Below are 15,517 nucleotides of genomic sequence, written 5' to 3' on the forward strand. Positions count from 1 at the left end.
AGGCCAAAATCCATCCCAAGCTGGCAGCCTAACTTGGCAGTGTCATTCACAGGGTGGTAATAGAAGCAAGAAAGATGCAAGAGTGAGGGGCTTGGGGTCACTGGTTATTCCTCTGCACTTTCAGAGAGCCACCAAGGTCAGGCAACATGTAGCAGAGGAGTCCTTGTGTAAAGAAGGCCCTGGGAGGTCAAGGCCTCCGGAGAGGCCATTGTGTAATGCTATGAAAGTCAAGCCTGGCTGGCAATGGAGACCCCAATGTGTTGGAGATGCCAGAATCATAAGCCATGGAAAGCTGCATACAAGTAATGGTACCAATCCAAGAGAGAAATGAATATTGCAGGCAGCGAAGCTCGAGGGACAGAGCCATCTAAGCGCTTTGGAACTAAAGTCCCAGTCCTCAGACATGGAGCTGCAGGATTTGGGTTTTGCCCTCTTGGGTTTCTGTCTTGCTTTGGTCCTGTATTTCCTCACCATGCTCCCCCTCTCAACCTTTTAGAATGGGAATGTGTACTCTAAGCCATTGTATATTGGAAGTATGTAATTTGTCTTTCATATTTTACAGGGGGTTATAGTTAAGAGAGTACCCTAGGTCTCAGAAGAGACTTTAGACTTTTGAAGTGTTGAGACTATGACAGATTATGGGGACTTTTAAAGTTGGATTAATACATTTTGCCTTATGATATGGTCATGAGCCTATGGAGGTCAGGGAGAGGAATGTGGTAGCTTGACTAAGTGTACCCCATCAGCTCCAAGGATTTGAGTAGTTGGCCCCCATTGGTGGCACCGTTTTGAGCAGGTCATGGAATTCCTAGGAGGTACAGCCTTGCTGGAGAAAGCACGTCCCTGGGGGAGGGCTTTAGCCTGTTCAATTCTAGTTTGTTTCTCTCTGTTTTCTTCTGTGCCTACCTGAAGATGTGAATGCTCAGCATTCTGCTCTGACCATAACATTTTCTGCCTCCACATCTTCCTTCCATGATGGTCCCTTTGGAACCATAAGCCAAATAAACTCTCCCTTCTCTAAGTTGCCTTGGTCATGGTATTTTATCACAGCAACAGAAAAGTAACTAATACAGGTAGATTACCACCTGTAATTTGCATTCTCTCTCTCTCTCTCTCTCTCTCTCTCTCTCTCTCTCTCTCTCCTTTATTTGTCATTGGCTTTAGGAGGAATTTTGCTCATTAGAAATCTATTTTCTGATGTAGGAGGGATCTCTTCTGGATAGACATTAGACTGGAGTTATGCTTTAAGAATTCTTAGTCTTGGGCTGGTGAGATGGCTCAGCAGGTAAAGATGCTTGCTGCCAAGACCGACAATCCAAGTTTGATCCAGGGGACCCACATGGTAGGAGAGAACGGACTCATGCAAGTTGTCCTCAGACCTCTACAGGCATTCTGTGGCACATACACACATGAAAATGGGCACACATGTAAATAAATAATGAATAAATAAAATTTCAACCCATTACAAGATGTGCTTTTATTTCACTTTTCTCATGTTTTCAAGAATTTTTCCCTTTTTTTTCTTTTATTTTATCTCTTCAGAAGCTCCTTCAGAATCAGAAGAATCAGAGAAGGACTGAGAATCCTGAATCATGAAGGACTAAATCACTGGATGGTGATGAAGATGACGCCTGTCTGTTCGCCTTTCTTAACTTTACAATTAGGAGTTAGCACTCAACAACTGAGTATCTGTACCTCAGTAAATGGTTTGCTGTCTATCTGCATCTGTTTTCTCTCTCACACACAACTTCTTGATTGGACACCACTTGCTCAAAACCAACAAGATGCCAATCTAAATAAGGGGTTGGTTTTGTTGTTATAAAAGAACTGTCTATTGCCAGAGTGGTGGCACACACCTTTAATCCCAGTACTCTGGAGGCAGAGGCAGGAAGATCTCTGAGATTGAGGCCAGTCTGGTCTATATGGCAAATTCTAGGCCAGCTGGGGTTATAGGGGAGACCCTGACTCAAAAAGCAAAACTAACAAAATGTGTCAAAGCCCACTAACCACTTCCCTCCCCCATATCCCATCCTGGCTTGGAAGGAAAGCCCATTCCCTTTTTTACATAGGCTTGTACTAGTTTGTCAGCTTAAAAAAATACCTTCCAATTCTACTTACTGCTTATGTAGCAATAAAGTAACCTATTCTACTCTCCTGTCTCTCTTCTTACTCCAATATTATTTGGTTGTTATTTCTACTTTTGCATGCCACTTCCACGCATATGACTCCCTTAATTTTATTTCAATTAAATAAACTACATATGCTGCAGATCCTTCCTGTACTTCCTCTAGTTGTCTCCTGGATTGGTGAAGCTTGTCATCAGGAAGTAACAGAGTCCTAAATGAGGTATATTGATCAGAACATGCCTTGCATATGTGAAGACCACTGTGTTGGTTAGTTTTTGTCAACTTGACAAGAACTAGAGTCACCTGGGAAGAGGGAACCTCAGTTGAGGAATCTCCTCTGGAGGATTGGCCCTTAGGCACGTCTGTGGTGCATTTTCTTCATTGCTCATTGATTTAGGAGGGCCCAACCCAATGTGGGCAGTGCCATCCCTCAGCAGGAGGGCCTGAGCTTATAAGAAATGAAGCAGCAAGCCAGGGGGAGTGAGCCAGTGAGCAATGTTCCTCTGTTCTTCACTTCAAGTTCCCCCCTGACTTCCCTTAGGGGTGAACTGATCTGGAAGTTGTAAGCTGAAATAAACCCTTCCCTTCCTAAAGTTGATTTTGGTCAGTGTTTTAATCACAACAGAAAGCAAACCAGAACACATCCTTTAAAGTGTTACTCTGTTGTTATTCTAATTGTGTGTTCCAGTTGGTCCTTTTTTTTTTTTCTTGTCTTTTTGAGACAGACTCTCCCTGTAGCCCCAGCTGGCCTGGAACTCTCTATGTAGACCAGGGTGGTCTCAATGTCACAGAGATCCACCAGCCTCTGCCTCCTGAGTGCTGGGATTAAAGGTGTGCGCCACCACGCCTGGCTAATCAATTGTTCTGAGTGGAGGCTCAAGGGTTCCTGCACCTTGGAGAGTATGACTTAAAGTTGATCACTGTAAGTTAATTTTGACAATTCTAGAGTACACTCTATCGATATACAGGTTCAGGATTTTAACATCTATTGTTATAAGCTATACTGGATTATGGATTTGAATGTTGGTCTTGATGGATTATGTTTCTTCTTTAGGGAATTCAATTATAAGTGTGTTGGGTCTTCTCCATCTTCTGTACATATTTTTTTCCAAGCACTTTACTTTCTCATCATTTTGTTTTAGTCCTGAGTCTTCATTCTCCTTGCCAGTGTCACCTTTGTAAACTCTGTTGACTCTACTCTCTTGAATACCCAGGTTACTTCTTACAATCATTCACTTTCCTATAGTCAACTCTCACTCACAGCTGCTTGTTCTGTGCCCACTTCTGCTTTGCACTGAATTTCTGATTTGTGTTTTCTCATCTGTCGTTGCCTCCCTGATTTTATTTGGTTTGTGCTCTCAAGTTGAGTTTTAAATGTTTCTATCAGCTGAAGAATTTAATTCTCAATTTGTTTCCTTTTAAAAGTAATTTTGTGAGGTGTGGTGAGGTGGCTCTGGGGATTAAAGGTACTTGCTGCCAAGCCTGATCCCAGAGACCTGCATAGTGGAAGGAGAAAGCTGACTCCTGCGGGTTGTCCACATGTGCACGAGGCACCCAGACACACAACAAATTTAAAAATAATTTTGCATGAATATTGGCTGCTTTTTCTGCTCATTCTCAAGATGTTGGGTTTTCCTGGGCCACATGTTTCTGCAGTGAGGTTGGAGAAGTTGAGTAGCTTATTGGGCTTCTTAGTTCAACAGCTCCCTCTTCAGTTGGTGTACTGAAATACATTTGTTTTATATTTACTTCAGACAGGACTTTGACACAACTAAACCCAGTTCACATGGTGCTGGGTACAGAACTCAATATACTAAACAAGCATTCTACCAACTGAAGTACGTGACAAAGCCAGTGAAATCCACCCCCTCTTGGAAACTGGGTCTCCCTGTAGCCCCAGCTGGGCTAGAACTTGCTATGTAAACCAGGCTGGCCTCAGTCTCAGAGATCTTCCTGCCTCTGCCTCCTGAGTGCTGGGATTAAAGGGCGTGTGCCACCATGCCCTTAAAATACATTTCTTAATGAATGCTGTCTTTTGGGGGGTATGGTTAGAGAGAGTTCGGTGTCTTTTATTTCATGGAATCTTTGTTTCTGTGGGTTTCTTTTTCTACACAAATCCTGTGTGGCTCCACTTCCACGGGGCTTCAGAGCTGGTTCTAATCTCATACTTCCTCACTCAAATGACTAGAAGTTTACAGTATTGTATTTCCTGGTTCTGTGTGGATTAAGTGAAATTTTGATTCCTGCTTCTGTTTTCCATGGTTTTTAGAAGGTGTATAGAAGTTCTCAGATCTACGTAGCTATCTTCACAGTCCTTACTACTGAGCTAAAACTTGTAAATACCAACATTTATAAATTTTTAGGCATGACTTTCATACAGACACTATGCAATAGCCCTGTTTTATTGGCTTCATACTAGAGACACACAGAGAAATTTTTATACAGAGAAGATACAGCCTCTGACCAGAGGGCTGGTCAGATGGCACAGTAGGTAAAGGTGCTTGCTGCCAAGCTTGACAACCTGAGTTTGACCCTTTGGACCCACATGGTGGAAGGAAAGAACCAACTCCTACAAGGTGTCCTGACTTCCACACACATACCATACACACATAAACTTTTTTTTTAAATAAAGGAAAACTAAAAATAGCAAAAAAAAAAATCAAGAATATTATTCAAAATCAAAACAAACACAAAAAAAGTAAAAATAAAAAGAGAAAGAAAAAAAGAAAATGGTTTAGGTCTCTAAGCAACTTTACCCTTCCCCTTTACTTACTGCCCATGTTGGACTAATAAAGGGTTTCCACGTAATGAAAGATATATGGTGAATATGTCCAGGGTAGTTGGTGCATCCTGCTGTTTTATTGGCTCTATGCTAGAGAAACACAGAGAGGTTTTTATACAGATAACAGGCTGGTGAGAAGGCTCAGCAGGTGATGGTGCTTGCCACCAAGCCCGTCCAGAGTCATGTGAGATGGTATGTTTAATGATACTACATTTAATGGATCTGGAGTGGTCAGTGTATATGGGAAATCTCTGAAGACAGCAGCTGCTCCAGCCTCACAGACTTGGATTGTGGCTATTCATCTCTTCACTCCTGATTGTTCATTGCCAGGAAGTTGTGTCCCTCTCTCAAAGTTCATGGCCTTAGATGGAGGTATACAGAACATCAAGCCCTGATCAGATATAAGACTTATTCCTTTTCATGGAAGCCCTCCAGGCTTGTTAAAGGACTGGCCCCAGAATCCTGGCTAAAAGAAAAAGCCAACTGCAGGAGAAACACAGCTGCTCAGTTCCTTGACACTTCCAAGTGGCACAGTTCCACATCCCTGTCATCCTGACCAAGAGCAGAGATACCTAGATTGTGGTTCCTCCAGGTATCTGGATAATGAGAGGATGAGGAAGAATAGCTGTCTAGTCATAAGTGAGCACCAGATTTGAAGTCCCTTCAATCACTTCCTAAGTGGGTGGGCTTAAGGTCTCCGAGCATCAGATTCATAATGGCAACTGATGCATTGGCCTACTGCTCATCAGACAGTCCTCAGTTGTAACGAGTGCCTTCAATTACATATGCATCTATGCACATACATCATTTAAATGAGTTTCCTTGAGTATGGGTATGGTTGCCATTTCATTACTGGATGCTTACCAGTTCACTGCTTGAAATTAATATGGAACTAGGTATTTTGTGGGAAGTTGAAGCAAGAGGATAGCCAGAGTCAAAGCAGCTTGGGCCACAGAGTAGGGGAAGAGTGGGAGGAGATACCAAACCCAGCTGAACTCTAGAGGGACAAGCTCAAGTGATTTGAACAGGTAGCGCTCTAGGATAAACACATTAACTAGAATTCTGCCATCTTCTTTGACAGTCTCCCCACCCCTCACCTTACACATCCTAATTCTCTTCAGATTCTGGTCTAACCAGCAAGACCCTCATCCCTACATCCTGCCTTTCTAATCTGAAAGTCTCAAACTGGTCCACAAGGATCTGCTGCTTGGCCAGTGCAATGTTTAAGATTTAATTGTCAAAACACAAAAAAATAAATGTTTGTCCTCTGGAAAACTTGAACAACTCGGGCAACACCGACTGGCTCTGGTTAGTCACAGCCAGTCAATCCACACTGCCTCGGTCTACCTCATTTCCTCATCTTGTTCCTCACTTCTCTCCTGGAGGCATTTACTTTTTCTTTTCTCACTACATCTTAGTTCACGTCCGTTAGTGTAACAGTTTGTTATGCAAATCTGATGACATAATTTCTGGCAGTCTATATTGTTTACCTTTAGCAAAGCTCAAGTCCTTTCTGAGCCTCACCTGTCTCCCCAGCCTGCCCGCTGCAGTGGGCTCTGCCTGCCATGCAGGCTCAAACACACGACACTGCATTCTCTTTCTAGTATCACTTGGCTCAGTCATCGACTCCTTTGGTCTCTTCTTGGCCAGCCAAGAATCACTGCTCTGTTCTCAATGTCTCTGTTAATTCTAATAGTTGTATAAAGTTATATAATCATTCCCAGGTCCTTAAGACTGATGAAGTCAAGGGCAAAAACTAGGCATTATTCATCTTTGTAACCTTGGAACCTAATGGTGTTTGATAAGAGCATTAGTTATAACTGAGTAAGATACACTCCCAGGCCCAACTCCTTCAGTGCACTTTGGGTACATTACGCTGTGGTAATAAACAAAGCTTTTGTTTCCACACGTACTACTCACTCACTGTGGACCAGCCTCCTCTGCTCTAAGTCTATCCTTTAGGATCTAGTCAAAAGGGCCCCAGGGTATTGCCAGAGAGAAGTAAAGAGTGACCATGGCATCTTCCAGCTAAGGCTGAGAAGTGGCACAAGGTGTGTCTGCTCTCATTTCAATGGGTAGAACAAGTCATATGTCCAGGTATGAAGCCCAGGGAACCGGGATGCCAACTCTTCCCCCAAGTGTGTGCCTTAAGCCAGGCATGGTGGCACACACCTTTGATCCCAGCGCTTGGGAGGCAGAGGCAGGCAGATCTCTGTGAGTTCAAGGCCAGCCTGGACTACATAGTGAGTTCCAGGTCAGCTGAGGCTATAGGGTGGCCATGTCTCAAAAAGATAAAAAAAAAAAGCCAGGCGTGGTGGCACATGCCTTTGATCCCAGCACTCGGGAGGCAGATGCTGGCAGATCTCTATGAGTTCAAGGCCAACCTGGTCTACAGAGTGAGTTCCAGGACAGTTGGGGCTACAGGCAGACCCTGTCTCAAAAAGACGAAAAAAAAAAAGTGTGTCTTGAGTATGTTGAACATCAATGCAACCTACCACATTGCCATCCTCTCTAGATTCCCCTTTCCATTCGTCTCAGGAGCATGGAAGGCTGTGGAACCTGCTTCTAGCTGGGTTTAGCTAATGGGAGGCCCCATAGAAGAGGGGAGTCCCAGGCTGGGAAAGACCAGGGCCTGCACCCGTTTCCTCAGGCTTCTCCTGAGGAGGCAGTACTTCTTTCATGGCTCCAGCTCCCAGCAGACAACCCTGCAAGGGTTCCTGCTTCTGTTTAAGAAAAAAATTATAACGGGTAAAGGGGAAAGACACACAAAGAACTTAAAGGCACACAAATAAGGCAACGTGACAAGGCGGAAAAGCAAATGGGACTTGGAACGTAATCTTGGTTCAGCACCTTGCTTGCCGCCATACTTTATTATCATGCACGTCGTCCGCACACTGGAGACAACTGCGGGTAGCGAAGGAGCTACAGAATGGCAGACATGAGAGAACTTGTGGAGACACACGTTGTCAAGTATAAACAGCCACACAAACACTGAATGAACCGATTAGTTATTGAAGCAGAAGAAAACTTTATTTCTATTAAGTTGAAGCGCATGAATCAATCTTCAAGCAACAAACACAAAAATCAATACAATTAAGTCGGGAGAATGTATACAGAACAGACCCCAGGCTTTGATACTCTGAAGTAAGCTGACTCGTAAACATTTGGCTCCTGGGAAACTTGAGCTGACATTTCACAGGACAGTAAACCGAAGACAGGTGGCACCGGCTTAGAAGACCGCTTTGAACTAGGATCACAGTGAAATGCCATCGTAACTTAACAATTTCCCGAGATCTGTTCACCCCAAAACAAAAATATATAAAAATCAGTAGTACAAATTCTCATAAAACTAGAGAAGCCTTCTGAGCCCTAACATTTTTTACAGCTTATAGAAAAGGCAGTTTTCATATTTCTTCCCTTTTCCTTAAATACAAAACAGTTTGTGCCCCAGGGAGAAGCGTCTAGGTGGACTGCTCCTTTCAAAGATTTTAAACAAGAAACTTTAAAGACACCACACTTCCTTCAACTGCCAGTCACAGGGCAGCCTTTCCCTCTGGGCAATGTCTTAGCCTGTCTTTCTCACACCTGTCAAACTGGAGAACTGTCAAACTGAGGACTGCCCTGAGCCACTCAGATAACGGCATTTATTCTGGTAAGAACTGTGCAGTTTGCTAACCACAGATAAGAGATGGCATTTATGCACAATTTTAATGTTTCAGTGGATACAAGTTTTCTTTCATAGTTGAAATATGGCTTTGTGGTTTCCTGATACCCAGGACTTCTTACCTGGAAATCAGGTTAGGTCACTTACACAGAAAGGAATGGTAACTTAAGGTCAGACCACATTCTTACATTAAGTTTCCTCTACTGAGTCCCATAGGATATCAAATATACCAGAGAGGTACTAAGATGGGAGGATAGAAAATGACTCATAAGCTGCACAGGATCCTACGTGACAAACTTCCCATCAAATGCAGGAAGACTAGAAATGGGGCCTCAGTGCAATTACCACCCTGACCTGCTGAGGGCCAGCTCCAGTCTCAGCAGCAGAGCTCAGCAAGCAGAGTCCAGACAGGAGCCAATGCACTGTTTCTCTACTCATGAGACTAAAGTGCTCCCTAGGGAAAGGCACAAAACAGGCCTTTTGCAATCCCCTGGCCAATCCCTATGTGATTAAATAAATAAGATTATTTCAATTTTTAAATATAAGGAGACAAGATCATGAAGATACTGATTGCACTGGGGAATGATTTCATTAGACAATGCATGACACAGGAAGAGCTCCAGTAACACTCTGAAAGATGTGCTCTCTAATTTAAGTGAAGGGCTCCAAGAGGCTTAAGTTCTTAGCCAACTCAGGTTCCGGTGAACTCCACCTTATAAGAACCATATCCATGAGTTTACACAGCATCTATCTAAAATTACCCATCTTAACATTTTAGTTCTCAAGGAAAGCCAGGAAAACCCCTGAGAGTTCCCATGCCCTTCCTACCTTTAGCCTTCTCTACAAAACAGAGGGGTGACTTGGGTGACACGGGAGCTCATTTTGAACTTGGCTGCAGGGGCTGATGGTGCGAAGGTGGCAGGAGAGTGATTCCTGGGGAAGATGAGGCAGGAAGCAAATCTCCCCTGGTCACTGCCATGACTGTTACATGACAAGCAAAGGTGGAAGCCTGGCGCTCAGAACTGCACTAATGTGTGGTGTCACCCAGGGTCACCCTGTATTAGGTGCTCCATTGGCATTTCTTTACCTGTTAGCACATTCAGAAACATTAGGTGTTCTCTGCAGCCATCTGAGGCCTGTTAGGCAAGAGAGTGATTTGTTCAGATGTCAAGGAATAAAACAGGGTTCGAATAGCTCCATGAAGCTTAGGCCGCACTAATGTGTGGTGTCACCCAGGGTCACCCTGTATTAGGTGCTCTATTGGCATTTCTTCAGATGTCAAGGAATAAAACAGGGTTCGAATAGCTCCATGAAGCTTAGGCCTCTCTACAGGACCAAGGCAGGGGATGACACAATACCTCCAAAAGAACAACCAGGGAACATGGGCTTGCAGGCTGGGCAGATTAGCCTCGGCACCCGCCTGCTTCAAAGCTTTGTATTTACAAAGGACCCAGTTCAGATCCTCCAGCAGCTCCCTTTGCTTACCCAAGGAGAATAAAGAGCAGTCTCAGGCTGGCACTTCAGTGAAGTCTGCTACTCTTGCTATGGACTTGTCAGTAGATCTAAGCAGGCTCAAGGCCTGGGTTGCTCGGGGAAAGACACTGTCAATATTCAGTAAGAGGCCCTGGCTTCTAAGGCAGGCAAACCTGAGTGTGAGTTGCAGCTGTACTGTTAACTGGCAGCAGAAGCCTGGGGCAAGACTTCAAATCTTGGACACACCTTTTTTGTTTATACCAAGAGGGATTGGTATGATGCTGGGAGAATTCACCTAGATGCTCATAACAACTCTAACAGGGCACATCGTACTTTGTAGGCCTTCATAAGAGCACCTGTCTTAAGTTTCTTGTACTGGAGGAATAAACAAACCAGTGTTTTCCAAGTTCTAAGCAAGTGGATCATGGAAAGCAAAGTGAATGAAGAGCTGGGTAGAATCACTGAATGTAAGATCAGACTGGAGGCTTAGAGACCACCCAGACTCTGCTTACATGTGAAGGAACTGCATGCCTGGCATTAAAGGGAAAAGCAAGATGCTTCTTTAATTTTACTTTTGACAAGATTCAATAATAACTTTTATTTTTATAAAACCATTTAGAGAAAAACAGTGAGTTTGTTACAGAAAAACTGAAGGCCATTGGACAGGAATCAGCATTGTGTGTCAAAGACCATCGAAAAGACACTCTTTGCCTCTTGCTGGTCTCACCAACATCTGCTGCGCAATCTCAGCACAGCAGTCATGGCTGAGACTGTTACAGAGTGTCCCGTGCTTACTACCAGAGTCTATTAACCCGGAAGATAGTCATTTCCCATTCATCTTCCCCCAAACTCTACAGAGGCGAAGAAAGAAGTTCGAAGATTTTTTAAAGAATCTCTTTAGAATTATCCCTAATTCCTTTAACACTCTCAAGTTTGTGGAAACTCTCTCATGGCAACCCTACTCTAATGTATACATTTCCCACATCTGACCTATTTTTATCTATACCTGGTTCCCCAGGAGGCCTGATATCTGTGTTCACCCAATCCCTACCAACAGACATCCAAATCTCCCAAAGTGCTCGGCATCAACACGATGGTACAGTGATGGTCACAGGCCTGGACCCTGCATCTCTACTGCAGAAGCTTACAGAGTAAACAGATTTCTCTGTAATTGAGAGGATGAGGACACTGGTGTACATTCCCACCAAGGCAGCTAAGGTAGAAGGCATGCACATGGAGGGATGAGCGGAGGGACCACTGGAGTCTGAGCAGTATAGTAAGGAAGACGGACTGGTTAGCAAACAGAACATACGGCAGTAAATGGACTGGGGATACACAGCACACCTTCAGAACATGAGTTACATGTTTCAGTACCACTAAAGTGCGAAATATGACCCCTCCCCAACGTATCAGTATGAGATGTTAACATGCAATCATGCCAGGAATAAAGGATGCTCCCTGGAGACAGGCCTGATGCTGGAAAGGAGGATATAAAATTTTTAAGGCAGTAGAAGAAATGCCATTGTTATCCCCAGAGGACAGCGAGACTTAAACAAGGTGGCCAACAAGTCTGGAAACCAGGAATATCTTTTAACAAATGCTTTATTGATATATAATGATTGACAAAATATTAGTATCTTCATTTCTGGACTTTATGGCCACCTACAGACCGCATCTTTGGAATAGGAAGAAAAACAATATTCTGTGTTCCCATAATGGTAAAGTTGTTATAACTCAACATAGGTACAATGTACAATTTGTGCAATAATTACCTCAGACCCAGAGACCCCATTCCCTTTACTGTACTTATCCTCTGCTTGGGTCACTCACAGGAGAAAGACACTGTCAGCACTAACACTTAGCAGCATGTTCACTATTCATCTAACCGTATCGTTAGTCCAGAAGTGCCATATGGTCTGATTTCTAGCTCTGTACATAAGATACGATCATCATTTCCATAAGTGAGCCATTCCCTTGTTTTTCTGAGAATTCCAAAAGACTTAGGAATCTCGGGTTTTTTTTTTTCCACAATGAAAGGTACAATAAGAGTCAGAGCAGCTGTTTAAAGTGAGCTCCTCTGCCTGGCTCAGTTCCCAGTATGTAAAGGGACTCAACTCGGTCCCTAAGCTCTTAGTTCATAGAAAGAAGTTAGAGGGATTTTAAATGTAGTAACTATCAGGGAGCAAACAAGTCATGAGGAAACACAGCAAATAGAAACCAGGATGTCTGAGGAGGAGGGAGACGTAGTCACTGGAAAGAAGCGAACCACTCAGTACAATCAGCATGGATTCAATTGTCATCAAGGGGACACAGAAGAGGACTGGGACAAAGTGAGGTCCAGAGCCCTTCGAGTTCCCAGGCTTACTACAGCGATGGTTCAACAGCCTTTGGAAAGTAGGGAGAACCAAAGCTTCCACCATCGCATGCAAAAAGGCTATGACAGCAAGATGGCTGTCAACCCCCACCTACAGCACAGTGGAAATCCAGTCTGTACTGGCTTTCTTACAAAGGGCGTGGCACACTTGCAGAGGTGGTTTTTCTTCATGAACTCTTTCTACCCACTAGTTCCCTTATCACTTCACCATTAAAACTTGAAAAGATGCTACAAGCTATCTCAGCTAGCTTCTAATTTGGGCACGGCACCAATACTACACGCACGATTGAATGAACAATCACGTCTTCCGGTTCTTCCAATGGTGGGCTCAGTATGCTTCTTTGGATTGAATAGGTGTGATCTTGTTGGAGAAAAGTGTGTAAACATAAGGCCAGATTTTGTTAGTCTCCGTTCCAGAAAACTGGTGGAGTACTCCTCGGCTCCTGAAAAAGTCCAAAAATAAAGGTGATTTAGGCTTTTTTTTTTTTTTTGGCCTTTTTTGAGACCTGGAACTCACTATGCAGACAAGGCTGGCCTTGAACTCAAAAAGATCAGCCTGCCTCTGCCTGGAAAAAAGGTATGTGCTACCATGCCCCACTAGGCTTTTTTTTTAACTTCACATTAAGACAGCTGAGGACCCACGAGAGCAGAAAGTAGGCACAATCTCCTGGCTTCTGTTTTTATAGTTTTAACTTTTGCCAAACTCCCTACAGACACACTCAGACCTAGTCTACCTAAATCACTTATTTACATGGCATTGTCAAAACATCCAAGCCAATTAAATAGGCAAATGTGAGCCAAAGGTAGAGCTCTGAGGTGGGGTACCTGCCTAGCAAGCATGAGGTCCTGGCTTCTATTACCAATCCTACCCCACCCTCAAAAAAAAGAGAAAAGTCTAGACACAATTTTACAGACAGATAACTGGGTTTAAGTCCTCATGTTCTGACAGTTTCTGGGCTTTATCTCTCATATACAACTCTACCATTTCATTGGCCTTCTGGGAGGCAATAAGTCTTTAGACTTCATCCAACTTGAAGAAACACGACCCGCTTCAGCCCAGTGTCCTTCCTAGCAGGCCAGATACTCTAGGAGGCCCTCTGCAAACACACCGACACCCACTCACTTGTACAGTTCAATGACTGGCTTTGCTGCATCTTTGTATCGTCTCAGCTTGGCAGCCACGGCTTCAGGTTTATCATCCTCCTGCTGGACTAGACGCTCACCAGTGATGTCATCAATCCCCTAAAACACCAAAGAAGCCAGTTAACATTGCCAAAGGCAGAATCTTCCCAAAGTCAGAATTCTCCAGCGCAAAACCACACGATCAACTTGAACTCTAAGCACATGTGGAATGGGCCTGAGGCTTCACAGTGCTGATCTTATTTCCTTAGGATGACATTAAATCTTCATTAGCTGCTCACATCTTTATAAGCCTGCTACTGATTCATGGTACTTTCAATTTAGTCTAAATTCTTTAGCCAACAGCATTCCTTTAGCCAATGTCACTCTGGCCCATAAAATATTCCCCTAAACTGCCTTTCTTTCTAAACCAACTTTTTTGTATAGGAAACAAATGACTAAAAGAATCAAACTGGAGGCCAGGTGGATGGCTCAGGAGGTAAAGGTTCTTGTTATCACGCCGGATGCCCAGGGACCCACATGGTAGAAGGAGACAACTGACTCCTGCAAATCCATGTGTTGAAAGGAGTTCTCTAACCTCCACACATACCATGTCACACACGTATACACAAATAAATTACTGTAATAGAAAAGGCAAAACAACAATAAAAAAGAAATCAAACTGGTGGTTTAGTACCATCTCTGCCATATTTCAAACTACCTTGGAGCTTCTCTGAAATTTATCTTACTAGCTCAAATGACATGTCCTAAGGTGTATTTAAACAGGCATAATGCAAATATCCATGACTATCAGAGACAAATATTCTGAGAAAGAATAATTTTTTTCAACTTTTTTTTTTTGTCTTTTTTGAGGCAGGGTCTCCCTGTAAGCCCCAGCTGTCCTGGAATTCACTATGAAGATCAGGCTAGCTTTGAACACACAGAGATCCACCTGCCTCTGCCTCCCAAGTGCTGGGACTACAGGCATACTTTTTTAAAAAATATTTATTTTTTTTATTTTATGCATGTATTGCCCACATGTAGGTAAGTACACCCCTGTCATGCAATGCATTGGTCAGAAGAGGCAGTCAGATCCCCTGGGACTGTAGTTATGGACAGCTGTTAGCTGCCATGTGGGTGCTGGGATTCAAACCCAGGTCTTCTGCAAGAACAACCAGTGTTCTTAACTGCTGAGCTCTCTCTCCAGCCCCAAGAAAAAAATTTTTAACTTACAAAAACTTCATTTTCAGTATCTTTTAATCTCCCAGGATGCAGAGCTGCCTACAAATGGCACAGTGGTCACATTAGAATCTTGCCTCCATGCCCACAGCTGTTACTGTGCAGGGGAGAGCCACAAATACAAATCTGTCAGAGGCAGACTGGAGTAGAACCAAAAGGCTCAGGCAGCTCAAACGGATCATCAGAAACTGACCATGACTATGAAAAACATTAAAATTCCACTGTAGCTCAGGGCCTTGGGTTTATGATGCGCACTTATGACTTATGGGGGTCACATAATTATCACACGATGGGACAAGCGAGTTGGCTGGCTGTACTTGACATATATTCTTTTTTTAAAATATTTTAAATTTTATTTTTCCCAGTTACTTATTTAATGACCACATACTTAGAAGAAGCATTTCATTACAACAGCATTGATATATTCAATAACAAATTTTCTGAGCTAAGATGCATCTTTTTCAAAATTGGCTGTAAATTTTTAGGTTTACAGTTGAATTATTGCAGTTATACAATATTTTACTCAGAAAAAACCCTATAAGACATAAAATTAAATGACATGTTAAACTTTAAAAAAGAACTCCATTTCATTAATAAAATACAGTTTCATACAGAAAAATTCATTTTCAATGCAACTGACGTTAAGATGTTTGAACATGCATCTCTAATCTCTATATATCTGATTACAGCTAGTGACAGTTGGTTACTTTCTGAGCTCCTTGGCATCTGAACATGGATAT

The 15,517-nt window shown here is 43.1% G+C and overlaps 1 protein-coding gene and 1 long non-coding RNA gene across 2 annotated transcripts in view; one reads left to right on the forward strand and one right to left on the reverse strand.

The window, feature by feature from the left end:
- The first annotated feature begins 7,895 nt into the window (after positions 1–7,895).
- On the forward strand, positions 7,896–12,459 carry LOC115070011. Its single transcript, XR_003849226.1, has 2 exons — positions 7,896–9,636; positions 9,825–12,459. It is a non-coding gene; the product is annotated as an uncharacterized LOC115070011 (long non-coding RNA).
- Positions 12,060–15,517, reverse strand: part of Ak4 (adenylate kinase 4) — a gene marked incomplete in the record, with an annotated part of 82,768 nt that continues 79,310 nt past the window's right edge. The window contains 2 exon segments of the mRNA XM_008831062.2: positions 12,060–12,862; positions 13,543–13,661. Of these exon segments, the coding sequence (XP_008829284.1) occupies positions 12,748–12,862; positions 13,543–13,661 (234 nt within the window).

The sequence above is a fragment of the Nannospalax galili genome, unplaced genomic scaffold (assembly GCF_000622305.1).
Source record: "Nannospalax galili isolate Female #2095 unplaced genomic scaffold, S.galili_v1.0 scaffold553, whole genome shotgun sequence".
Classification (NCBI taxonomy): domain Eukaryota; kingdom Metazoa; phylum Chordata; class Mammalia; order Rodentia; family Spalacidae; genus Nannospalax; species Nannospalax galili.